This window comes from Taeniopygia guttata, chromosome 13, assembly GCF_048771995.1.
Source record: "Taeniopygia guttata chromosome 13, bTaeGut7.mat, whole genome shotgun sequence".
Lineage (NCBI taxonomy): Eukaryota > Metazoa > Chordata > Aves > Passeriformes > Estrildidae > Taeniopygia > Taeniopygia guttata.
In genome coordinates, this window is record NC_133038.1 from 784094 (window position 1) to 811851 (window position 27758).

Here is a 27758-nt window from a genome sequence, read left to right on the forward strand (position 1 = left end):
GGTCACGTGTGAGGCCATGGCCACGGTGGCAGCCTGAGAACGTGTGGCTGTCAGCCTGCCTGGGGCAGGTCTGAGCATCCCATAATTACATCAGATCTCTTCATCCCTGGGCATATCTGGCCTTTTCCATTTTTGTCACTTACTAATTCTGCATCTTGCACATCACCCCCACAGTAACGTCCTGACGGTGGGGGAGAAAGTGAGGCTGGACACATTTGGCAAAAGCTCTTGCTCAGAATGAATGGATTAAGGAGAAATGTGCCCTTGCTGTTAATTATGCCAGCTCTTGCTTCAGATCTGATTTGTTATCATGATTGCATGTCTTGGTGGTGATAAGCATCCAGCCAGGAGCTGGGGTCATTGCAGCAGGGCAGCATCAAAATGGAGACGAGTGAGTCATTTCTATTCTTAGTCTGCTTCTCAACCCAATCAATAATGCAACTGTGTTTTATGATTACAAAAGAAGACAGTAATAATACCACCATGTTTTTTACATACAAAAGAAAGAGGTAATTGTGGTCGTCTCTGTTAAACTATATCCCAAACTTCTGTGCTCATGCATTAGGAACTTGCAAAACTGCAGCCAGAAACTGCAGCAAGTGACTTCTTAATGGTAATGCTTTAAAAAAAATTAATTATAGTTCTGGTGCTTTATAAAAATTAAATTGCTGTTTTGATCTTGGATCAAGTAATAGGAAAGTAAATATTTATCATCACAGTTAAAAAATAAAACCTGAGATAACAAGTTTTGCATTTATATTTCTGACAGTGTTCAATTCCAAACAGGGTTTAACAATTCAGTACAAATTTCCATGTGACTCAAACCTGTAAACTCAAATATTTTTTAATTTCAGTAAAATTTTTCTTATTTATTATTATTGTCAGTAATTTGAGGCTGTGGAGTCCCCATCCCTGTAAGTGTTTGAGGCCAGGTTAGATGGAGCAGCCTGGTCTAGAGGAAGGTGTCCCTGCCTTGGAGGATTGGAACAAGATGATCCTTAAAATCCCTTGTAACCCAAACCATTCTGTGATTATGCATTTATTACCCACATACATTTTTGAGAAGTGTCTGTGATACCTTTTTCAAATGAAGAATATTTGTAGCTCTAAAAATAGCGCATATATGATCCAATGCCTATTTCAGTGGAGTTGTGACAGAATACTGAAATTTTTCAGCTATTAAGTTTATTGTAGAGCAGAATAAAGAAATTAGTACCAAACTTAAGTAGTAATCCACTTCCTCAGAGATGCAGTTTTTTTAAACTACTGTAAGAGGATGATGAGGTTTAAAAGATTTATTATAAAACTGCATTTTATGGACAGTATCTTAATATTTGCATTAAGTAAAATTTGTCCTGGAGCCATGTAGAAGCATTTATCTTCAGAGAAGTCTGTCGCTGCAGACTGCTTGAGTGGCAAGTTTCTTGTTCTTTGATCATTACTTAATGTAATCCTGTCAGAGGCTTGAGGTAGAATGGGAGATCTCATAATTGGAGGGAATTAAGTCACATTTCAATATACTGGATCAAACCCATTAGATGCTTTACCATCACCAATCCTTTTCTTTTTAAATGCTATAAAACACTGCGGGTCTTTTATAATCTACTTTCAACTACCAGGTAAATTTGCTGATATGGTATCTTTTATAGATATAAATCAAGTAAGCCTGACTTAGAGCATGTCTCCAGCTGCCTGTTGTTAAACCTGGACACAGTATTCTTGGCTTCTGTTTATTTGGAATATCAGTTAATTGTGATGAGGCTGTGGCTGATCTTGTGAATGGCTGAAATGACTAGTTCTTGAGCTGGAGGAAGATTCTCTTTGCAGCTCATTGCTTTTTATTGTGCTTGTGTCCACACTTCCTCTTTTTGACACTTTTAAAAAATACTTGCCAGAATTTTAACTTTATTAGCTAATGGCAGGCTGAGAGAGTTGAAGCTATTCAGCCTGGAGAAGAGAAGGCTCTGGGGAGACCATAAAGCACCGTACACTACCAAAAGGGGCTCCCAAGAGAGCTGGAGAGGAGCTTTGGACAAGGGCTTGGGGTGATAGGACAAGGGAGGATGGCTTCAGGCTGACAGAAGGACTTGGTTTAGATTGGTAATAGGAAGAAATTCTTTACTATGAAGTTGGTGAGGCCCTGGCACAGGTTGCTCACAGAAGCTGTGTCTGCCCCATCCCTGGAAGTGTACAAGGCCTTGTTTGATGGGGGCTTGGTGCAACCTGGGATAATGGAAGGTGTCCAGGCCCATGGCAGGGGCCTTGGGACTGGTTATTTTCTAAGGTCCCTTCCAATGCAAACCATTCTGTGAATGAAAAGAAAATTCAGCTCTTGCTGAAAGCTGTGGGTCTTGCAGTGCACTTATAGGGTACAGAAATTAACGTTGTCATTATCTCTCTAGAGATGTTGTATGATACAAAGAGATAATGCAGGTTACTTCTTCCTGATGCTGTTTTTTCTCTAGTTTCAGTCTTTAATTTTGCATTGCCTGGGTGGGATCCCAGCTCTCAGGTGCTCAGGAGCAGGCATGTGCTCCGGTTCAGAGCATGTGCCAGAGCCTCTGTTAGCCAGGCACCCTGTGCTGGACAGGACCCTGGAAAAGTCTATGTATGCTGTCCCTGTTTGCAGCTCTTCTAAACTCCTACAATTTGTCGTGTTTCTTACTTCTGTGATCAGAAGCAGCAGCATCTGCAGTGTGTTCACTTCCTGTGTGGGCCCCTGTGGGTTTGGTTTGTTGTGGGCTGCGCACAAAGGACACGTGGGTGTGGATCCCGCTGTCTGCTGGAGGAGAGGAGATGTACATGGATGGAGCCCCCTGCTTTCTGCTTCTCTTACTGCTGGGCTGGGCTTTGGGGGTGGGGGAGGAGGCTGTGAATCAGGTGGTGGTTAAGCAGCTCTGTTATCAAATGGGGTAGAGGGGTCTGCTTCCCAGGCCAGACACCTGGGGAAGGGTCTGCACTGTGAGTCTTGGTGAGGAGTGGCCCAGGAAGCTGGCAGGGCTCAGCCTGGAGCAAAGGAGGCTCAGAAAGGACTTTACCACCCTCTACAACGAACTCCCTGGCAGGAGGCTGGAACACATGAGGGTTGATCAGTTCTCCCAGGTACCAAGTGATGGGATGAGCAAAAACAGCGGCAGGTTGAGCCAAGGAATGTTTAGGTTGGGTACTAGGAAAAATTTCTTCATAGAAAGGGCTGTAAAGCATTGAAACAGGCTGCCCAAGGCAGTGGTGGGATCGCCATCTCTGGATGTGTTAAAAAAATCTGTGGGTATGGCAGTGAGGGCATGGTTTGGTGGTGAACATGCTGGTGGTGCTGGATTGATGGTTGAACTTCCTGATCTTGGAAATGTTCTCCAGCCTGAATGATACTGTGATTGTATGATTTTACTTCTTCACTGGTGGAGCTGGAAATAGCCTCTGGCAGGGTCCCACTGGCATCCAGCATGGACCCTCTGCTCGGCATCTTGAAGTTGCCCTAGTCTGCTGGGGTGTCCTCGGGCACTTCCCTCTGCTTTTGTAAGGAAGGGGAAGATTTCTAAATGCATGTTCTCTCATACTTCATTTTACATATTGATTTTGTCTGCTCATTTTGTCAGCAGTGTTACTTTCAAGGGCTCCTTGAAAGTCTGCCTCTGGTTATGGTGGTCATTAGCAAAACACCAATCCTCAAAGTGTGCTGTGCATTAAAAATCTTCCTAGGAATTTCCGTAGACCACTGGTGTTTCCCAATCCAATTAATGAGCACTTGCAGTTTCAAGTGAGTAATGACTTGAATAGGCTGTGCAGAAAGTACAAAAATACTTAATGAAAATACTGCCCTTTGGTTAAAATCTGTGTTTTTATGATTAATTTTTTTTAAAAACTAACAACGTAATGCAACAGGTCAACCCCAATTTATCCACAATGAAAATGGCTGTTTTTCAGACCTCATATTCAGGAGTTTCCCTAAAGATTTTATGGACTTTATATGTAAACTGATTTACAGGAATCACCTCAGTTTGGAGGTGACATGTGCAGCTGTGTAACAGCAGTTAAGAGTGATGTACAAATGAAACTGCATCGGACTGAAACTCGGGAGGGTTTATTTTAAGCAAGCACCTGTACTTAATCTGGCTGCTGGCAGTAGTTTACAGCCCTTCTCATAGCCCTGGAGCCTGTGGTGGGGGGTGATGCCACGGTGTTGGGATGTGGCATCTTTCTGCTGCTAGGGAGAGCTGCACTCCGAGGTTGGTAATGGGACCCATCTTCTCTGCCCTTCAAGGCCAGGTTGAGCAAGGCTTGGAGCAACCTGGTCTAGTGGAAATGTCCCTGCCCGTGGCAGAAGGGTAGGAACAAGATGAGCTTAAAGACCCCTCACAACCCGTTCTGTGATTCTTGACTCAAAGACTTGTTTTTGAACCTTTCTCCATCTCGAGTAAGTTTAGCAGTCAGCTGCACATCTGCTCCCCTCCCAGTGTTGGGTTGATGATGGACCCCCTGAACAGCAGGTTTGTGTGTGCCCTCCCCTTGCTCAGCAGAGCAGCAGAGCTGCACTTGTTTGTGATAATTGAAGAAAAACTTGTAGGTATTTTTACACTAATTTCCTACTTGCAGTCTATCAGTCTTTTTACCTGCTGAGCACTTTCACCAGGAAGCCTGGAACTGTTTGGAAGCAGATCCAGAGCACAGTCCTTTGCAGGGAAACCATCCCGCTCTCTTGACTGGTGTCAGTCTGGAGAGTTGCTCAAACCTTGACCTCAGCTGATGCTGACAGTACTGTAGGAGGAAGATACTTTTGTGGCAGAAAAACCTTTCAAAACTTGTAAATATTTTGCAGATTGCCACCACAAGAAGTAAAAATTCAATCACTGGAAAATTCAGTCACCGTGCTGATTTGAAAGCAAACCAGTGGGAGATTGTAAGTCAGAACTACAATTTAATAGAAAAATTAAAATAAAATGGAGTAATACAAAAACAGGGATGGAGTCAGAATACAACCTGACACCCTGTGGGTCAGGTTGTTGGTAGCAGCTACATTAAATAGTGGCTGCAGTCATCCTGGAGTGACAGGAGTGGTTCTGTTGGAGCACTGATGCTATAGAAGGATGTAGTTTTCCTCTGAAGGTCCTCTGAAGGACACAGTAGCTGGGTCTGGTCTTCCTCTGGGAATCCAGTGGGAACAAGCTGCCTGTGGTGTTCTACATCTCTGATTATATCCAGGTAGGAATGCTTGGCTGCTCCCCCTGGGTGAAGCATCTCCCAATGGGATGATGTCATTTTATCAGCCATGCAGTGGCACTCACTGGCCCATTAACAGAAGAGATCTCCTGGAGGGAGGAAGGGTCATGGAAGACATAAAGAACAGATTCAACAGTTGGTAAAACAATACATACTTTTGGCTACATCTTGCATTGCAACCGAAGACAGCTGTCCACACAGTAACTAGTTATTTGTTTCTTTCTCCTTTTACCACATAGACAGATTTACACCACTGTAGAAATTAACTCAGTTCCTTGGAAAATGCCTGAGAAAATATTTTGTGTAGCACATTCAGGGAGTTAATCTCTGTTTTGATGGACCCTAAGGGTTTGGGTGGCAGTTCCAAAGTCATTAATTCTTTATAAGCAAGCTCTTAGGCAAACTCGATGGAGAATGATGTGTGAGAGTTGTGCCCACTGCTCATAACTGTGTTGTGTCACTTGGGGGTTGATGGTAAAAGATGCTCTGCACCACAGAGATGTTTTGTTTCTTTTGGAAACTTAAAAATCTTTTGTGTATGAGTTGCAGTTCCTTTTCTGATCCTTTTTAACATTATTGTTTCAGTCTCTTGAAATGACATATTGTGTGGCTTCTTGTAGGGAAATCTGACAGGGTAGTAGCCAGCAAGCTGGTCTCCCTGTGTGCAGGGAGATGCTAGCATCCATGGATCTGTTTTTCATTTTGTGTCTTCCATCTGGGCTGCTTCTGTCCAATATGCTCTACTCAAATGTAACAGCCTGGTTGTAGTCTCACTTGTAGCCAACTCAACCTTTCACACAGGTTTAGGTTTCTCCTGCCTTAGAGAGAGGTAGTCCTGTGAAGAGTTATTTTGTATGTTAGCCTTGTAAAGTTGTACGTTGGAGTTGTTGGGCTGAATGTCACATAGCACTGAAGGATTTCTTTGAAGGGCTGTGGTGGTGTTATCTTCAACTTTGTGTTCAGGGTAAAATGGAGTTCTGATTTAGAATATGGAAATTCACATCAACTCAGTCATGTTCTTCATAAGTCTCATGGACCAGTTTAGAGATAGAGAATATCCTGAGCAATTTTCAATAAAAGTCACCATCAGGAAATGTCAGTGCATAATTATAGGCATTTGGATGCTCTGTTTTCCTTGGAAAAACTTGGCATGAAAACCACTGCACGTATGAGAGAATAGTGACATAAGTATCTATGGTTTTGGCATAGAACTGATTACTATCTAATGACATTTAACAGCATTTGTAGTTTTATATTTCGTATGTGGCATCTTTCTTAGCAGTCTAGATAAAATATAGATAAAATACGAAACTAAATGGGGCCATCACATGTCTTGTCATTGTTCTTAACCTTGTTCTTGCAAGTCAGCCTTGCTTTTTGTTGCTAAGTATTACTGAGTTTTATTCTTATGTGATGAAGTTCTTATGATGAAGTTTCTAGTTGGAGGTAAAATAGCCACAATACTTCTATTGTCTTTATGATGTTGATTTTGTTTTGTTTAAAGTTTGGTTAGCAGTTGTGGTTTGTCAATTTGGAGTGCAGGTATGGCTTCTGGCTTACCCCTTGTTTTATCTGTTAGATCAGTTTCTCATAGTGGGTGAGAATAAACTGGGGTTTTCCTGCTGTTTTGCCCTCAGTCGAGGGAGGACCCCAAATGACACTGGGGAAAACTTTCTCTGAGCATTCTCAGCTTTGCATTTTTAAAGGTGATAAAGGATTTTACTAGATTTACTAGAAAATTATAGAGTTCATAAATTGCTGTACTGTGGTGCTCCATCTGATGACGGAAGCTTTGCAGAGCTGCTGTAAGGTCTGTGCTGGGTTTCCTCACCATGGCTGGTCTGGGGAGCCAGATCTCAGGATCTGCAGACCCTGAGTGCCTGGTACCCTCCTTGTTATTCCTTGTCCACTCTGGTACAGAATTCAGTGCTAAGCCTGGCTGGTCCAGCCTGGCTGCGGGGCCGGCCGAGCTGTTTGCATGAAGCTGTGCCTGAGCACCCGCAGGTCTGTCAGGGTGGGACTCCTTCACTCTTCAAACTGGATGCACTGACCACTAATAAATGGGAGTGGACTGGTCAAAATTACCCTTGCTTAGGAGAGAAATTGTGGTAGGAAAAGTCAAATCCTTCCCCTCTTCCCACTTGCAGGCTACCAGTTTAGTGTTAAACCTCAAGCAAAAAGACAAATACTGAAAGTGGCATTTTCAATTTTTCTTTTAACCTCATCTGTGAACGTAATGCATTATTCTCAAGGTCGTTTAATCAGAAGCCTTTTTCTTGTGAAAGATATAGTAGTACCTTATATTTTAAATAGCCTTAATCTACTTGGTTTAACCTGAGATGCTGTTTTGAATAACTGAGGGAAGAAAAAGTGGTATTTTGTATGGGTTTTTGTATCAACTTTTGCAGAATGAGAAAAACATATGCACCTTTATGGGCTTTGCAAATGGGAGACTCCACCTGGCTTCCCAGGTCACTGTCAGCTGAGGAAATCACAGCCAGCTCCGTGTTAGGTTTGGGAGGTGTTGTCTCTGAAGAATGTAGATTTGAGATTAGATTGAGGTTATGTTTAGTGAGCAAAATCGTAAATGTGTTTGGGAAATTTTGCTGCAGGATATTAGCTATTTTGTCCTTTCTGTGTCTCTGAGGGGATTCAGTCCCCCAGACTCACCTTTTTGGGGTTGGTACCCACACCTTTTCACCACCAGGGATTTTTGGGTTGCAGACCTTCCCAGACTTCCCCACCCTTTGCCAAAATGAGATGTCAGGAAGGAAGGGAGGAGCGTGGTATGAATCATCTCAGCTGAAACCGTTGAAAGGAACTTTATTTGTGTGAGTCCATAGCAAAGGGGGCTTCCCCCTTCCCCACCAGTGCCGTCATCCCTGTTTGTGATGCGGATCATGCTCTGCCCGGCTCTGCAGAGTGTGTAAGCGAGACAGAGCTGCAGGAGAGAGCTGTAATTTATAAATGTATTATAAACCATATAAATCTGAATCATTTTAAATAGAAGATGACCTTTCCCTGCTTAACACAGCAGTTGGAAAAAAGAGTCAGGGTAGTGTGAAAGCAGTGGAGAAATTCAATCCATGGTGCCTTTTTATTGTTCCTCCTGTGTTGCTGGTGCTATATTTAGAAGCTTACATCACTTAAGGAATGATGACAGTCTCTGCCCTCCCCCTCCCGCTCTCCCCCTGCTCTCCCTCGCTCCTTCCCTTAGGATGGATCATGTTTTCATACTACTTATGAGTCCTACAGATCTTGGGGTAGGATTTTTCTTACAGCCTTTTAGTGAGTGCTGCTGGAAAGCGACATGTGTAAGGATGCGCTGGCACCACGGAATGTCGCCCTGAAGGGGAACAGGAGCTTGTGGTGCTGCTTTCCCTGCCTCCCCTTCCTAAAGAGTCAGGAACAGGGTGGAGGTTGTATGTTTTTTCCTTTTTTTCCTGAGAAGCCCTAGTGAGGGGCTGCCCATGCCACGACAATACAATGAGTTGTTTTTGGTGTTTAGGTTCAGAGGTGGGAGAACAGCATGTCAGTGACACTGAATCCAGTGAGCTGTGCCAGCATGGCAGGGTCTGCAGCAGGCTCTGCCTTCTGCACCTTTGCTCCCCATCGCCTGTCTGTCCAGAAAGATGTAAAATACTCAAATCTATGGAAATAACCTCTTGATGCAGGTGCCCTTAATGCTAAAATGTTTCTGCATTATGCTGCTATGTTTGGCAATTTCCACTCGGAAAACTCTATTAGAATGAATTATTTTAGCCTGAAACATCTTTGCCTGAGTGTGTGCAATGACAGATCGCCTTCTGAGCAGCAGTTGCCTTCCCCAGCCCCACCACGGGCTTGGAGTCAGGATGAGACCGGAGCTGCTGCGCTGGAAATGGGGGGGCAAGTGAAGGTGCCTGCTCATGTCTGAGCCCTGCAGGAATCAGCGTGGCAGGGACAGTGTGCCAGGGCCGCCTGCCTCTGAGGACAAAAGGACACAAGTCCTGAAGCCCAGCTCGAAGCCCCAGGCCCCTCGGCTGGCAGCTCCTGCCTCGTCAGCCAGGGCCGTGATGGCTTTGAGACCATCACCATCCTCCCCGCTGGAATTGCACAATGGGCTTTTCTTCCTCTGATTGATCAGGAAAAAGTCCTGCTGCTTCTGGGGTACCTTCTGCCAGCAGCTGCCAGTGCTTCCCTCCTGTGCAGGACTTGCATTTGTGGTGTCCTTAAATAAGGGAAGACTCTGATCCTGCCTAACTGAATGTGCATTTAAATTGTGAAAGGCTTTACTATCCTTTTAAAAACGTCCCATTTTTCAGTCACTTACTCTTGTTAGACAATTAGAACGTGCAGATTTGGTTAACAGTCTGGAGGATTCGGGTAGCATTATGGGAGGATAAATAGAATGATGCAGAGAAATCTATGGAGTGGTATTTCAGCATGGAAATAAATCAGTGTTAAGGAACAAAGACTCCTTTACTACAGAGATTGTATACTGCTTTTTCTTTAAGATCTTAAAACTTGGATTCTGGATTAAAATGTGAATGGTGATTTTCTGTTTGTGGTTCTGCTCAATGCTGCAGCTTTTCTCAAGTATTTCAGTTGTGATCACTACCAACCCTTTGTATCAGATTTTTTTTTTCATCTCAGAGTTGCTCTAGTTTTGAGATTTGTCATTAAACGCACGATTTATAAAAAACTTACATCCCTGTGCTGCAGGGAGCTGGGGCTGCAGAGAGGCATGTGTTAAAATAAATAAATAAATGGGAGCAGAAGGGAGTGGGGGGTGCCCCAAAAGCCGGGGTGTGGAAGTAGGTCAGGTTTTCCCCCAGCCGGGCTGGGCGCGCAGGGCTGCGCAGCATGGGCTGCAGCCCCCCGGGACCCCTGCCTGCTGCCGCCCTGCTCATTGGCGGCACGGCCACAGGGATGATGTCATCTGCACTTAAAGGCAAAACCAGGAGGAAATAGAATTTCGTTCCCATTATTGAGCTGGTGTTTACAGTAGTTGTAAAATATGGCATCTGCGCCAAAATCTGTGCTGGATCGGGTTTGCCGCACAATGCAGCAGGATGAGTCTGGGAGGTGGAGATCTGCCCGGAGAGCTATCAGGGGCAGGCAGGCAGGGAGAGGGCTCTTTCAGCTGCATGGGTCCTTTTCTCCTCAATACAAATTGTGATTATGCTAACCACAATGCAGGTAACACCACATGGAAGTATTTGGGTGTTCATTGCTGCTGAGGATTTATCATTGTAGCATTACAGACATTTAAGATGCTACTAAATACAATTTTATGAATTATTAGAAAAGAGGTAATACAGTCGTGTGTAAGATGAAGCTCACATATCCAGCCTATTGTTTAGTATTGAAAAAGCAGTAAAAGAAACAGCAATTTGTGTAGCTGTGTAGTCCTTTGTAAAAATCTAAAGTAGTTAGAATGCTTTCAGCTTTTAAAAATCAAATAGACTTTGTGTTTGCAAATTTTGCAAGCCCAGGATTGAAGTTCAGATTAGCCTTTATGTTTAAATACAAATTAAATCCAGTAATATTTATGGACCCTAGTTGCATTTATTATTTTTGTTGTGTGATAAGAGGTTGAGTAAATTCAGATATTGATGCCAATTTTTTTCTTTTAGGATAGTTTTGGAAGGCACCAGGGGAAGGTCTTTCTTGGTCAAGGTGCAACTCCCATCCTAAGTGTTAGACTTGGTGGTCCTTGTATGTCTCTTTCAACTCCAGGTAGTCTATGTTTCTGTGATAATTTGGGCTATATACTTGGAAGAATTCAGCTCCTGGATAACTGCTGAGGAGCTATTGGTTTGAGATAGAGAGGGGTGCCCTGTTGGTACAACTTGGCTTCAGAGATGTGAGAATCTCCTTCTACATGTCCCTTGGCACAGTAGCTTTCTTTGTATTGCTCAAACTGCCTGATTCAATATTCAAAAATAAGCACACAGACAAGACAAAAAAGGCGTTTTTGGCCCTCACTACCAGCAGGCCCCCTTTGGCAGCGCCGTTTGTGCACAGGAGGTGCAGCCATCATGGGCTAGTTTTGATTCAGAGAATTACCCTCAAGTCTGATGTGGTGACAAAAATTCTTTCCAAAAAGAGGAGAACAGTAACAGTGAGTGCCCCTTCTTGCAGATGAAGCAAATTACCCAGAGACCAAAATAATGGCTTTAACAGAGCCAGCACCCTCTGTCCCCTTGCCTGTCTCCTCCCTCCTTTCCTCCCTTGCGCAGTAGCAGAAGTCATTTGCCTTCTAGGAACCGAAAGCATCCCGGCAGACCCGGCTCAAAGGTGTGGGATCTCAGAGATCCTTCCTTGGAGCATCTCTCCAGCATGCTGGCTGCCATCCAAGACTTTAAGCTCCTTTCAAATATATCAGTTTTTAGTTGTAAAAAGAGATTATAGAACTAAATTGACGACTGCAGAATTAAAGCAAATTGGGTTGGAAACAGAATTGGTCTTGACTGAGCAGGGAAAAAACCCCACCCTCCAAAACTTTTAAAAAGTGTTCAAAAATCATTAAAACTACAAGAATTATAAACCTCACGTTTTAGTAAGAAATTTACTTCTCATTCTGGATAAAATCTCTGTATTGTGTAGGATGAGATAAAAGTGTTGAGTCTCTAGTGTGACACATATTAAAAAGCAAATTTTTTTTATTGTGAGGCAATGATGTATGTGTCTGTGTGCATGTGGATGGCTGCAGATATTTATTTTACTTTTTAAAAAATTTGAATGCAGAGATAAAAAATAATCCACCTAAATGCTGCTGAAAGTGTTAGTAGATACATGTGATTAATTAAAAAAATTATTTAGAAAAAGGAGAATAATCAGAGTCCCAGCATATCCCTGAATAGATATAAAATGATATAAAAGCTGATATGGAGCAGGGTGTTTGCTGAGCAGTTGTACTGATATGTGTGTTTATATTAGGTCAATAAAGATGCTCTGCTGGCTGCATCTGCAGATCCAGTAGCCAATTGATCTAATGCAGTTTCTAAAGGCTTTCTATACAGGTGATGTCATCCTTTTAGCTCTGTTCCCCTCCCACTCTCTTTCCTCCTTATTAGATATTTCATCTTGCTGCGGAGCATCCAATCGATGGGAGCTTCTCCTGAGGGAGCTGCTGAGAAGCAAGCAAAGATAGTAGGAATTAGGACTCCAGCAGTCAGCCTTGCTGTAGCTATGGACGTCCTGTTTTGCTTGGCATTACAGAAATGTTTTAATTGGAAAAGCTAGGCGTGGATTAGCCGTGCTATCTGACTGATGCATTAGAATACTAAGCGACGCTGCAGAGTTGTAAACGGCATTAAAAAAAAGAAGGAGGGGGGGAAAAAGAGAAAAGGGTTTGTATTGCAGAGGCTTTTAATACATTCCACAGTGCAAACCTGTTAGAGCATATATCCTGGAGCTACAGTACGGATGCGAATTCAATTTCTGCATTTCTGATGGACATGAGTATAAAGAAGAAACTTTAATATCCCAGGGTGTGGGATTCCTGGATCGCCTAAGATGCTGAAGAACCTTTGCAAAATTTCATCTACAGTATTAGTATGAAGTTTCTGAAAAGTGGACCCGAAGATAAGCCACTTGTAAAAGCATTTTAGAAGAGAAAAAGAAATTTGAAGAATTCATACCTTGCTTTTTAATGTGTTGTTGCTTTAACCTGCAGTTCTAATCCATTTCTGAATTAATTCAATTTAAGCAGCACTTTTTGGGTGCATGCCTCTTGCCTGGAGGAACGTATGGATATTTGTATGTGAGAAGCTAGGAAACATTTTGATTTGAATTTATGTGCTTGCTAAAACTGGAACATTTTTATAGGAATTGCTGCTGCTGCTAACTCTCTGCAATACTGAAAACTCCTCAGATCTAGTGGAAGCTGTAATCGAATTCAGTGTGAAATCCATGCCTGAGAAGTTGCATATATGTACATTGCTGCTTTATGATTTTTAAAGAGAAAGCAGAAGGGATTTTTCTCGTTTTTTTTCCCCCTGTGGCTTTTATTTGAGAAAGGAAACTTTTTTTCCCCAGCCTAAGAAATGGCTTTTCTTGTTCGATGTTACGCCAACTGCCTACAGCCCTGGGCCTCCAAAGTAAGTAAGATTTTGTCTGTGCTGCATTTCTGTGACATGTATTGACAGCCCTGGTGCTAGCTGAATGTTCCCTTCTCATCCCAGCAGCATGCTGGGTTGAAGGCACTGGAATCCTGGCTGTGCATGAACTATTTTTGTAGAATCATTTCTAAACAGGAAGGGAGGACCTAGAAATCATGGAATTGTTTTATGTACCAATAGCTTAAAAATTACCAGCAAATATAAAAATAATGCCATTTGCTTATGAAATGTGTAAAGCTTGTTTTTTAACCTGTAAACATGAAGTGTATATGAAGCCTATAAATATTATTGCAGTGTAACCTTTTTATAACTGCTGGCATATTTTGCTAACTTGAGCATTCTAATATCCAAACCCACTGATGTTTTAATTTTCAAGCTGTGTGGAGCTGTACTGCTTGTTTCCTTTGTGCAGCAGCATGGAATTGGTTAATTATTTAGCTGAACTATGTAATTACAATTAGCTTTAAAGGACTCCAATTATTTTTTGTGTCTGAGAATGCAGTATTTCTGTGAAACTGGGGAGGGAAGGGTGTTTCTTTTAAGTGGCATAATGAAAGCTAGAATGTTCGAGCAAACCCACCTTTAGATAAAAGCCTTTAAAGAAATTAAAAATACAATATTTATGAGACTGTTACTGTTTGGTATGCTCAGTCAGAAAATTAGCTGAGTTTCTGGTATTTTTAATAAGGCTACTACCAAGAAATAGTCGCCTATGACACAGGAATTGCCTTATAACTCCGGGGCCAGGCAGATATTCATTATTATTCCTTTATTATAATTTTGTATTTACTGGGTAGAAAAAAGGCTCTGCAAGTTTCTGGTGTTTGGAGGCAGTGGGCAAAAGCCTTGTGCTCCTGGCAGTGTGAGATACAGCATTGACTTTGGAGCAGGAGATGGCTCTTGACTTTGGTCCCAAGAAGTTTAGAGCCTCAATGACATGATGGCGTGTAAAGGCACAGGGAGAAGCCCGCTGGGTGTGCAGACTCCCTGTCCAGGCCGATTTTCCCTGTTTGGTTTTTATGTCTGGTGTGATGTAAAGGGAAGCTCGTGGTAAATAGGGGGGTGAAAGCTCTGGGCTGTGGGGTTTCCCTGTGTGGATGCCAAAACCAGCGTGGAGTTGTGTGGGTGGGTGTGTGGCTGAATTTTGGCTGTTTCACATGTGCTGAGTCCATCCCATCATCAGGGGAAGTGGAGCTGCAGGTACTTGTGGTCCTGGAGAGTGGCTGGGCACTGTGTGCTCATGCAGGTAATTGTAGCTCCTCACCTTGCAGTTCCTGCTGGCAAATCCTGGCTGGTTTGTGTTATGATCCATGCCCCAGTGTACATGTAGACTCTTTCTTCCCTTCCTACTCTGCAGACATTAATTATGAAAGGCTGAGTTTACTTAAGCTTGACTTACCTGCACTGCCCTTATTAAGGAGGTTTGCATGTTGTAATACTGCTTAAAAACTGGGAGTGCTTTAGTCACATTGATACTTCAGTTTGGATTGCACTGTCCACAGAGTTTGGGCTGAAGTGAGAAACCACAAAAAAGCCTGTGCTCAAATAAGGGCGTCATAAGGGTAGAATAATGACATTAAGAAAAAAAGTTTTTTGACCCCTGTGTCAGCTCTGTGGACAATATCCAGTGGATTGCTGCTCTGCCAGCCAAGCCATTTATTCACTCAGTTACTATTCATAAATGAAATGGTATAAAATCTTAGGAAGGGGAAAGTTTGTTTTTTCTTTCTTTTTTTTTTTTTCTTCCCTAATGGATTATTAGAACCGATTCACTGATTTTGCATTCCAGTCCATAGCTAACTGTTCTTCACCTTTAAAGCCACAAAGATAAAGTACTTTTATTATGTTCTGAAAAAACTCACAGGTCTCCCAAAACTCCTACAGCCCCCCCCAAAACTTTTGAAGGGGTGTGTTCATATTGTTTGGTAACTCTGAGGAGAAGTGTGCATTGGATTAAGCAAACTGATGAGCTGAATCAGATCTGAGTTTGTGCCATTTTGTTTTTAGCTGAGCTTTGTAGTAGGAATCTGTTTCTATGACAAGTGTTTTATAATAATACATAATACAGCAATATAAGTCATGTCAGAATTTTAAATATGTAAGTTAAATATGTAAGTTTCAAGTTTAACTTGAAAATGGCAAGTATTTTGTGTTTTGGAAACAGAACTTAGATTTATGTAGATCTGTGCCAGAATTGTTTTAATCAGTTGCTTTTAAACTGGTGTAAGACAGTAGTCTGAAAAGGGCTGTTGACTCAGTTGTAATTACAGCTGTTCTGGGTGTGACAGTGTCATGATCCATGGATTGAATCAGAGCAAGATGAAGTCATATTTCTTATGACTAGTCATAAAGGTAGGCTTTTGTGAAGGTAGAACACTTTTGAAGGTTAACCTTGGCCTAGGGAGGTTAATTGGTGTGGCTGGGAGGAGCAGAAGCCGGAGTTAGGACACCTGGAAAACAGTCTCCAAGTGCAGGGTGTCCCTGAGCACCGGTGTCCACAGCAGTTCCATAGCACACCCTGGTTAGTGCTGCCCTCACCCTCATCCCCCAGAGACTCCATGGCTTTTGGTTTCCCAAAGTAAAGGTGCAGAGTAGACTTGTGTAAAGCAATCAATGCATTCCATTGCCCTGCATCAAGAGCTGTAGAAGGAGAATGAACAGAGGGAGAGAACAGTGAACGTGCATCTGCAGTGCCCTTTCAGGCAGGTTCTTGTGGAAGTCAGCGTATTTCTGAGGACTGCTGATAACTGGAAACGTGTCTGAGAGGGATCACCCTCTCCTTGGCAGGAGGAGATGGTGGCTGTTGCATCTGGAGGAGCCAGCAGCAGGGCAGAACTGCCCCTGGTAAGGGATGGTCTCTGCCCTGGGGACCATGCCCTTGCTGGAATGATAAACTGTGGAAGATGAGATAAATAGATGCAGGCATTTGTAAGGAAACGTGGTGAGGGTGATAAGCAGCGAGGAGTGTGGTGAGCAGTGATCAAAGCCGTGCCAGCTGTCGAGCCACTGTGGCTCTGGAAGAGGATGAGGGAAGATAGAGGACTTTGCATTGCGTTGGTGGAGATCTGTTTCCACAGGCTGGTTCTCTTGGCAAGGACAAGAGACATTCAACTTACATTAAACAAAACTCCTGTGATGCCAGTGCAGTATTTTAAAGAAAAAAATAATTCACAAGTATCTCAGCAAGATTTTGGTTGTCTTTGTAATTCTGATAACTTTCCCTGTTCAGTTGTCTAAGATGCAATGCACTTTGTGGTATTGGACTCTTAACTGTAACTGTGCTATGAAGTCACTATGAAGGAGACCTCTAAACTTAATGATTTAGATGTAGAGGGTTCTTCTGTAATAGAAATTTTATGTGCATCTTAAGAATTTTCCAAGCCTGGAATGTACCCACAGTTACTTTGTTTGTGAAGCGTGAGGGTCTGATGGGGGGAGTATGGCGTGATTGGATAATGTTTCTATAGAGGATATTTAAAATGGATGCTTTTTGAGATAATGTACTTTTTCTAAAAAGTAAGAGTTTTTGAATTAACATTTAAGCTTTTAATTTTTTTTTCCTGAAGCAAAATAGTTTAATTCAAGATCCCAGGTGCATGTGAAACTTATGGCAGTAGATGGTAATTTATTTTCTCTAGGCTTCTGTGCTCTTCTCTTTCTGCTGTTTAGATAAAAATCTAATAATGTGAAGCATAATAATGATACATTTGCTCTATAAAAGTTTGTGTTTGAGTTAGAGCAGAAGTCTTGGAATAGTTTTTCAATCCCATTTCTATTTTTGGTGTCAACTCAGAGGCATGTGATACAATTTTTGGTTATTCATAACTATAATCAATGTAACCTCATCTTCTGATTCCAAAGGGCATCAGTTTGATCTCCAGGATCTTGAGTTGAAATCTTCATGCAATTAAAGATTTCATTTCAGTTCCTCAGAAAGAAAACAGAGCTTTGATAGTGTGTCCTTGATTTGATTCTATGTCATCCTTATCTTTGCTAATGTGCTTACATGGAAAGCAGCCCCAGTAGTATGAATTTTAAATGTTTTTAGAGCAAACAGAGTAACTGATCCTTTGCTTTATTTTTGCAGTCAGTTTTGATAAGGTCTTTCTTGGACCTGCCTTTCCCACCAGTCTGTCTACGTGTGCCTGTAGCTCCAGCCCAGCTTTCAGCATCGCAGAGCTTGGAGCTTTGCATTGCATGGTTTAGCCCTCTTTGGAAGTTTTGGAGTTTCAACCAGCTCCTCAGAGTATTCATGGTCTCTCCTACCCTATATTTTCTGATCCTTTTCCCCTTCATCCACTGCTCAGAAGGATTGCTTTGATTCTCCATGTTATTTGTAGGAGCACAGCCTCTTGGTTCCTCAGTACTATGATCCCTGAGCACTTACAGGGTGAGGATTTGGACTGACAAATAACAATTTTTCTTACACTTAGATGCAAGTTTTAACTCTGTTTTCTGTAACCACTTGCACGATACTTTTTGTATAACTTCTTAAATGCATTTTTTTTGCCTGATAGTTTAAGATAAAAATGGTTTAGCATGAGCTATATGGCCATTTACTCTAGAAAACTTGGATTTTCTTATACTCTGGTGTATAATATGTTAAAGTTAAGTGCAAGTACACACTGTGCTACTTTTCAACAGAAAAAGCCTTTTCCTGAAGTATTATTTTTCTGGGAAATCGGCTCTTATTATGCAAATAAACACCTATCTGCTAATTTATTTCCTCCTAGGCTTTGGTTTAAACCTGCTTTGTTAGAATTTTCCTTACAGCTACAGCCTAGGTCGGAACCACCCTCTTTTGCTCCTCTTGCTTCCATGAATGTATTTCTTGATGAATACAGAAAGCAAACGTGGAACACCAATGGAAGACTGGTGCTCCTTTGGTTTTTTTGCATGTCCAGTATCCCAGGGCCTCTCTGCACAGCTCCTGGCTCAGAGGTGGTGCTGCCAGCCTCGCTGTGCTCGCCGTGCTCCCGTGTCCTTGTCGCCCAGCCCCGGAGCTGACTGTCACCTGCGTGGCAGCACTGTGACCTGGGGCTGTAGCAGCCCCAGGATGTGTAAGGAGGGATTGGCATCCTGCTGTATTTTACCAATCTGTGCACCTAGCAGTTGATAAATTATTTAGTCAATGAAGGTTGATGTAGATGTGGAATTTTATGTGCCCTGCTGTACTGCTTAGAATGAGAGTTCCCAAACATCAGGCTGCTGGTGGCTGCTAGAGTTTCTGGGCTCCTTGTAGAACTCGGAGCATTACTAGTCCCTGTCACACTTTGTTTTCTACTGTAATTATTTACACAAGGCACTTTTTACTATTGTATTAATTTTCAGTGGTGAGAACAAAGATTAAAATTTGGATTAAAATAAGTATTCTTGAACATTCCTGTTACATATTCAAAATAACAAAAATACAAGTGTTGACATTTTTGAAAATGTTACTTTATGAATGGACCAGAGAAGAGTTGATCTTCATTTTTTGCAACCATCAATTATGTTTACTTAATGGGTATTCCCTTTATAATGGAGCTCCCAGCAATACTGGTACAGTTTTTTGTGGGTGAATTTTCAGACCCACTTCTCCAGAGCTGAGATGTTTGCGTGTCAGACACTTAGCATTGTCGTGAGTTAAGGCATAGTAGTAATCTATAATTTAGACATATGAAAACCGAATTAAAATTGCATTACATGTGTGGTTTAAGGCAACACCAGAATATAGTTTGAAATTCTGTCCTCATGTCACCTTATTGTAACTAAGGAAATGTAATACTTCAGAGAATTTTAATTTCTATGTGCTATAGGAGCCACAAAGACCAAAAAGCTCTTGACTACCAGAGGCAATAAACAGCCTCTAGGGATTATTAATTCTTCCAGATGATTTTTGTGTGTTATATGTGCTTTTTTTGACCTTATTGTAAGCCTGGAGATATTTTAGGAAGGCTTCAGGAATAGTTTTTGAGGCACTGCAAGGCTGTCATGAATGATGTCAACTTGGTCTTTATTTCTTTGAGATTCATGTGTGTAGTATTGATAAAATCAGGAGTAGATACTGTAGACAGTGAATTGAAACATTGAAATAAATATTATCATGAAGTTTGTGTAGTTAGATAGGTATTGAGTTTTTTTGCATCATGTTATTGAAGAGCATAGGATTTTATCTGGACCTGCTGGGTAAAAAGCTTGAGCCCCCACTTGGTTTTAAAAACAACCAAAACCTCACTCCCCAGACATCATTGGTGCTTTTTAAAAAGCTGAAGAAATCTGTTTTTGTGCCACTGGTGAACCATCTGTGGTCTTCAAGGAGGAAATGTTTTTGTTTGCATTAAGTCTGTGGACTGATGTCAGCATGGGTAATTCAGCTGGGCTCATCTTATTCTCTCTGTGGACACCTAAATGGCCTCTCTTTGTATCTCAGAGAAGCAACTTTCTCCTCTCCCATTAACACAGCTCTAAGTGTGTTTTGAACTGGAGGAGAATTGTGGCTTGTATGTAAAAGGTTAATATGAAGCAGAGTTAATTTATACAAATCCTTGTGAAAAAGATTACTGAAGATTCTACAGAATAACTTCAGAGAAGTCGTGCGTTTTAGTGGTTTCTTGTTGATTTACTGGCAGGATATATGAGATTATTAAAATAATTTACTGATGCCAAGAAAAATCATTCAAGAGGTTTGTTCCTTTTTCATTTCTTAGACGGAATGAATGGGATGGAGGAGAGCAGAAAGGATTGCAGGTGAGAGACTGCTGTCAGTGGGAGTGAGCCTTGCTGCTCCTGTTTCAGTAGGTTGTACAAAGGAAAAATAGAATGAATTAAATAAATTAGTTATCTTGTGTAAATGAACAGGCTGATAATGGAAACAGAAGCATGTAGTGAGATCATCCAAGCAACTTGCCAGTAAGATGGTGGAATGTAGAATTTGCTGAAGATCTAGTTTAATATTAAAGGTATGAAAGCTGTTGAATCAAGGGTATCAAAAAGAAAATGGTGTTTGAAGGGACTGGAAAGATATGGTCACTGAAAGAGGAGAGGTGAGAGCTGGAGAAGTCCTGTTTCAGAGGGCTGGGTTCCTGTTCAGCTCTTTGATTATGTGGTCTTTTTAGTTTGGCAGTTTGGTTTAATTTTTAAGACTTAAGGCAAACATACTTGATTTTTTTTTAAACTGGCTTCTTGTGACAGTTCAGGCTTTCTGTGTCATCTGAGAAAGGAAAATTGCTGTCCTCAAACCATTTGGGTATGATGGAGGCTGAGCAGGAGTGTTTCCTAAGGCTCAGAGGTCACCCAGTGTCATCACAGTTAATGCTCCGAGCATGTGTTAATAGGTTCCAGCTTACAACAGTGAAAACCTCTTAATGGAAAACCTCAATAAACAAAATGCTCAATAAATGTGCCTTAAAATTGGGACTGTTTGTCTTGTAGATCTGGTTTTCACAGTGAGGTGGCTGAGTTGGGGGTTTTACAGTGACCAGCAGCTGTATGTGTGCCCTGACACCGCAGGGCTGCACTGTGCTTGTCCTCGGGTGTTTTATGGAAAATAACTCCTGTGTTGTTTCTGAATATTAGCCTTGCTGGCAACATTTCAGGGAACTTCAGAAAAGCAAATAAGGTAGAAGGTTACTGACAGTCTGTAAAACCAAGGACAGAAAATTTGCTTATACAGCCTGGAAAAGGACAGACTGTTCTCTCAGAGGCTGATGGTTCTGCTGTGTCCAGACTGCATCGATTGGTTGTAAACATCCATATGGGCTCCTAGAAAAACTGACAAAAAACTTTGCTATCAAGGAGTATTAAAAAGGGGCAAACCTTTTGATTCTTTATTGCCCATTTTCTTTCCATTAATTTGAATTTGGAATGGACCAGAAGAGTTCATAAGTTGTGCTTCCTTTATTAGTTTTTATCCTCATGATGAGTCCTTTGGCCACTGTCCTTATTCTGGGATCCTTCTGGACATGTTAGATAAATATACAATTTGCTGCAGGCTAAAACACAGTGATGAAGCTTTTATACATAGGAAAAGATAATTCATAGGTCTTGTGTCCCTCTGTCGAGACTATTTTGCAAATTCATATTACCTATGCCTTTCAGCCTGTATATTTTGGTTATCCAAAGTGTAACAGTAAATACTGATACTTGCTTTCAAAAGTTGTAGCCCAAAGGCACAGAAGTGGCTTTTCCTTAGGGCAAAGATATCAACAAATCCTAAAGTAAATCAATATCGAAATAAAGGATGTAGAGCATGGTCTCTGTAAAAAGAGGTTCTACTGATTCCTTTCCATGAAAAAAAATGGGAAATAGAAAAGAAAATTGTCTCAGTTTGGCCAGTCTGTGACAAAACTTAACTTGTGACTTCTGTGGTTACCTTTCTCTCTATTTAGACACTGCAATGCCTTTCTATAGCCTTTATTTTTAGCAAACCCTTCATAAGGAGCACATGAAGGGAGGTTGTCCTCAGGTTGACCATCACTCTCAGTGTCCTTTTCAGACGAGTTGATGGGCGGTCATCTCGTCAAAGGTCACGTCATTTGCTCTGCTGGACAGAGCATGTGCAGTCGTGGAAGTCTGTTATAGCAAAATTAGGTTTTAATTTAATTCCCAAGTATTCTGTATGACTTCACTGCTGAGAGTAAATGGTGTTTACGTGGGAAGTAAATGTCACTGCAGACGCGGTGTCCTTGGTCTGCTGGCCTGTGAGTTGTGCCATGGATCGGAGCTTACACTCCAATTAATTTCAAAATTACAGACACGAGACTGAGTGTAGCTACACAACCTTGTACTCACCTTTGTTATACTTTATACTGTTCTTGCTGGAGAACAGTGGGAAACGTCAGCTGTCTCAGGGAGAAACCATCACATCATTATTCTGCTCTTGTTACCGAACTACTTTTAGAAAGTCAGTAATTCTGTATAAAACCAAGATGTCCTGATGTCTGTTAAAAAACCAACCAAAGAAACATAATAAAGTAAAATGTTCCTTTTAACTAAGCTTTGTATTACGTAATAGGAGAAAGGACACTTTGAAGCTTGCAGAGTTTTTTGGGGTTTCTCTGGTTTGGCAGCAGGAGTGCTGCTTCCCCTTGCATTGGTGCCAGGTAGCTGCGCCCATGAAATTGATGGAAAAAGCCAAATTCCTGGTGGGCCTTTGGAGTCTTCACTTCAGGTTTTCAAGGCTGGTCTGGGGAGAGTTCAGTATTTTGTGCATCTCATTTTTTAATAAATGTTACTCAGTGCTGGTTTTTACGCTCCCATGTCCTCTCCCGCCACCTCCTCTCTTTCCTGGCTGAGGTGACTGTTTCCCAGCTGTGGCTGTGTTCTGGCAAATGAGATGGGATCACCTGTGAATCCTCTTCCAAAATTTCAAATTCCTTTAACCAAAGTCCAAGCTGCTGGTGCTTCTGGGTTGGTGTGGCATGGCAGGCTGACGCTACCTTTAGGATGAGCATCTGAATGATTTAGTCTTTTTTTTCTCTCCTTTTTCCTCCTGCAGTTTGCAATATTGCTTTAAAAATTCCCTGTTGATGCAGGATTTTTTTGGTGTAATCACTAGCTGTGTTTTCCTGACTCAGAGGGGATGCAGAGCTGTAGGTGGCTGTGCCGACAGTAACTTCTATTTTCTTAACTTTCTTTCTGCTATAGTTCTGAATTGCAGTGTGGCATTTCAATGGGGGGGTTTGTTCCTAAATATCCCTTTGTTGGGAAAGGTCAGTCACAAGGATGTGCTGGCACTGATGCAGGGACAGGCTGTGCCAGCATGTCAGATGCACTCATATTACAATTCCAGATGATCCCTTCCTGTTAAAAAATGAAATTCTTGTGGTTTAAAGTGGCAACTAAGTAGTCTGTTGGAGTGCCTATCAGAATGTTGTGGGTGTTTGTGGTTTTCCTATCTGGGGGTTCTGGGGCATACAGTTAGCCAGAAGATATTGCAGATCCAAACATCTGCATCCAAAAGCATCTAATATGGTCATAGTTGGACATTACTGTGTGGACCTTTTTTCCCAACACAGGATTTTTCAACATACTGATGCTCTTGTAACAAAAGTTTCTAAGTTTCAGAAAAAAAAGTCAAAGTCACCAATAGTGAAGACAATTTTATGTCACTTGCAGCAACTTCCCTGCCACAACCAGCAAGAGCTTCCCATGTCCGCTGTCATGTTGGTACAGAAACATCCTCTCTGTATCTTGCTGCCTGGTGAGCTCTGCAAGAAAGAACAATCACTTTGGGTAATAAAAATGACATACAAAAGACAGAAGCTGTGATTTATTTTGGGAGATTGAGTCGAGTGGCAAGCAGTACTTTAAAGGTCACTTGTCTCAAATAAACCTTATCTCTCTCTCAAATTTAAAGAGATACTGCAATGTTTCCTTGCATCTAACATGCATTAAATGTCTTTTGCAAGAATATATTGCTAAGTCCAGTAGGAGCATCAAACATACCCATGTACTTTATTAGGTGATGGAAGTGAAGGGGAGTGCTGGCAGGGGGATTGAAGAGCAGTTTTGATTAATTAGTTGTTTAGAAATACTCCTTTGGGAAGCCTGGCAGTGCTTTGATCATCAGTGGGTTTTTGTGAAAATGACACACAAAATATATGCACAACCTGTTTATTTTGAGAGCCATGTCTTGTTCCATCAGTACTTGGAATTACAGAATCACAGAATGGTTTGTGTTGGGAGGGACCTAAAAGCTCCTCTTGTCCCAATTCCCACCTTCCACTAAAGCAGGTGGAGCCCCACTTCTCAGTCTAGGTATGGAAAACAGTGTTCATCACAAGAATCTTAAAATCTCAGATAAATTAGCGAAGACAATCTGTATGTGGCAGTGCATATGTGTGGGTGCTGGGATGTCTTTCAGCCAGAACAGGCTTTAACAGCACCAATTGTTGATAAAGAGCAGCACCTGCCATTGTTCTCCTGGGAAATCCTGCAGAATTGGTTCTACTCTTCGTCCTGCTCACTGTTTTACTGGAGCTGTTTTGAAGGTTTGAGAATCTGGATAGAAGGGAGCTTAAATTAGATTTCCTTATGTCTGTGTTACCGCAGTCAGCATTGGATTTGATCATGGACAAAAAGATTGAAGCTGAAGTCAGAGCTGTTTGTTGGAATAGGGAGGTTATAAAGGTGGAGACAGCCTGAAGGGTTTGCAGCAAACCTGTGGTCTTTAAGCTAGAGCCAGTGAATCTATGTGGGCTGATTTCTTCTGTAATTTCGTAAAACTCCTGGATTTTCACTTCCACTGCCCTTCAGCATTTTCAGCAGCTGCCAGCTGCCTTGCCCTGTCTGTCTGCCAGCGAGTGCCACAGTGCTGGTGGATGTGACCTGCCTGGGAAGTGATGCTCTGACCTGCTGGGTTGTGGCTCTGGGAACGTGGCTGGGGCACTGCAGGGTGCTGCAGGAGCAGGGTCACCCTGCAGCACAGGCTGCTCCCTGCGTGCTGCTGCAGCACAGAACCTCCTCCATGCACCCCGCAGGTGCGAAATGTCGGTGCCTGAGCCCACGTGCAGGTTCCGAGCTCCAGGAGGGGATGAGGATGTGATGCTTCCTGCCCTGTGCCTGTTGGGAGCAGAGCCTGCAGAGTGCTCTTCACAGGAATGGGTTCTGTAGGCAATGTGCCTTTGGGATTCCAGGAGTAACCAGCCCGCGCTCCAGACCAGAATCAAATCAGAATCCCATCTCAGCTTCACTGTTGCACATGGTTGCAGTTGGGAGGTCACACCTTGGTGTAAATCAGATCTTCCCGTGTGCTGGCAGAGAGGGCTGCCTGTTGGCCACTGGATTGAATTTGTCACTTGAGTGCTTTGACCTTTTTTCTGTTCTCAAATCCTGAAAATAGGTATTTTCAGCCTGTAAAACTTTTTCTGGTGGCCAAACATAGGTTTTAAAGTGTTGTGTTTCCTTTGTATTTAGATCAAGTTCACCACAACTTAAGTTCCCTAACCTTCATTCTGCCAAACCCCTTTCTTTCCCCTACTGCTTGAATGGGATTTTTTTGTGGGATTTTAGCAACCTTTTGTTTTTCAGACTTTCTCCTTTTCATGTGACCATATGTATGAATTTACAGGTTGGGTATTTTATACTTTCTTTTGTTAGGAAAAAACAAGGCTAGAATAAGGTAAAAATTAGGATAGTGAGGAAGAGTAATGTTTTTTTCATAGCCCATATGAATTGTTGTGTTTGAGTAGTGATTGCCAGTGTCATTGGGAGTTGCAAGGGCTGCAAGATCCCTCATGTTCCTTATCACAGTTTTAGTAGTAAAATTATGTTGCATTTGTCAGAGGGTCTCAACAATTTTTTCCCTGGGGATGGGGGAGGTGTGGCAAGACCTGTACGTCTATCTGCGTTTTCAGAAAAGATGTGAACTAGTGTTTGGTGAAGTACTTCTCTTGTGTGTTCTTCAGATAACGGACATGGAATTGTGATGGTAAATCAAAACCTCTTTACACTTCTCTTATGTTTAGTCGGTATTTATAAAGTTGATACCAGCTTAAGAGTATTTTCCTTTAATTTGTAGGATCAAGTATCTAGTAGCTGACACGATTGTGTGGAATTTGGTTTGTTGCACAGAAGAAATCTTTTCATTTTGATAACAACAGTTGATGTTGTTGGAGTAGTTTTGGACTTTTTCTGCATCAGAAGTTTTTTTCTAAAGGAAACAGTATATAACTTGTATAATTTAAAAATTGTAAAAGCACATAGAGAATCTATGATTCCTTGATACAATATGCTTTTAATATAGTTTAGTATCATTTAAAAATATTAAATTTAAATAATTTAATATTTTAAAAATAAGTATATGTGATAAAAAAATAAACAAGCAGCTGAATTAAAGGACTGTTCATTTGACAGCATCCCATGCAGTTCTGAGTCTTTAAAAGCTACTGCTGGTTTTTTTTCAGTAGAAAGAATGTTTGTGAACTTGAATAATGTACTCAAATTTAGATATTTGCACGTGTGTTCATTTACTGATAGATTTATAAAATAGGGGTGCTGTTGCACATAGCTGTGGCCAAAATGCATAATATTCTTTCTGTGTACTCATTTCTTTAAAGAGAATTTAAAGCCCTTTACAGACCAAATGTTTTATTTATATTACATTACTTTTTGTTCTACACTGGTATTTGCTAAAGGTTATTCCTGAACTAAGGTGCATAAATTGAACTTATAAGGAGGAATCCTGCTTCTTCATAATGGATTGCAATGTCAGCTAAGGTTAAATACTGTGTGCTGTTTGGCTAGCATCATGTATTTGTCATCTTGGGGTATGTCACTTAGCTGTAAATACACCAGACCTTTGTTGTATAGAAAGGTACATTGTTTTCCATCAGTTTTATGAAATGTGAGGTGTGATTGGGTCAGCTTAGTCTAAACTAGCATTTTCTCAAAATGTATGTCAAGTTACAGGTTCAAATTCTGTTTGATTTTGATTCAATAATCCAGCAATTCAGATACAAATTTAAATTGTGTAACCAAAGTTTTATGAAAAACTTTGTCTTCAAATCAGACTTACACATCTTGTTTTCCTTTCTTTTTCCTGCCTTTCCCCAAATTCATTTTATTTTCAGCTTCCAGCTGACCTTACCAAGATGCATCTCACGGACAATCCTCATCCCCAGGTGACGCATGTCCCTTCCAGCCAGTCAGGATGTAGCATTGCCAGTGATTCTGGGAGCAGCAGCCTGTCTGATATTTATCAGGTAAGACTGCTTTGGTTTCACAGTTTTCCTTCCTTGATGTTAAAACTGTTCCATAAACAGAAAGAGTGATCCTTTATCCAAGACTGGGTAAAACCCTCTTGATTCTTCCACCTATCCCTGCACTGCCGATGGGGCTCATCACTCCCACAGACACAGAAATGCAACAAACTGCTACTTGTAAAGCTCTTTTTTTTCTTTTCACATCTTTCTGTACCACCAAGTCTGCTGTGGCTTTTAAAAGTAACATTTGTTGATTCATGGGATCATTTTCCTTTCTGAAATGGAACAAATCTCTCAAAATCAGCCTGGTGTTTCCAATACCATCCTTGATTATTTATATTTATTGCTAATAGCAGATGTTCAGTTCTGCAAACAAAAGTGTGGTAATAAACCCACTTTGCACTAATTGACTGTGGAAATTCTAGTGTGGCTTCCTGAGAGCAGAAGTTGGCTGAAAGCCAGAGATAGCTTCATTTGCTACTGATAATACACTTAATAAGTCACCTGTCTTGTATCAAATCGCAGAGCTCATTTCATGGGTGTTTATGCTCTGATTGATGAGGAGGCTCAGCTTAGTTTTGTATTGATCAGTATTGATCACAGCTTTTCCACTTCCAAGTTGTAGTCTGACCACAATACAGAGTATACAGCAGTTTTTGAACATGGTATATTGATTTTAGACACCTGTTCCTTTTGCTTAGGTGCTGCCTGGATATTATTTCTAAACTGGAAACAGATTAATGATACC

General features: G+C 41.6%; 1 protein-coding gene across 15 annotated transcripts in view; it reads left to right on the forward strand.

Moving 5' to 3' along the window:
- RAPGEF6 (Rap guanine nucleotide exchange factor 6) overlaps window positions 1–27758 on the forward strand; it is a 123125-nt gene that overhangs the window by 48270 nt on the left and 47097 nt on the right. For 14 of the 15 annotated variants that reach the window (XM_030284248.4, XM_030284252.4, XM_030284250.4 and 11 more), the window contains one exon: window positions 26879–27010. In XM_030284248.4, coding sequence (XP_030140108.4) covers window positions 26879–27010 — 132 coding nt within the window. Of the gene's footprint in view, window positions 1–10697; window positions 13305–26878; window positions 27011–27758 lie in introns of those variants that run through there. The other variant, XM_030284261.4, reaches the window with a different exon arrangement.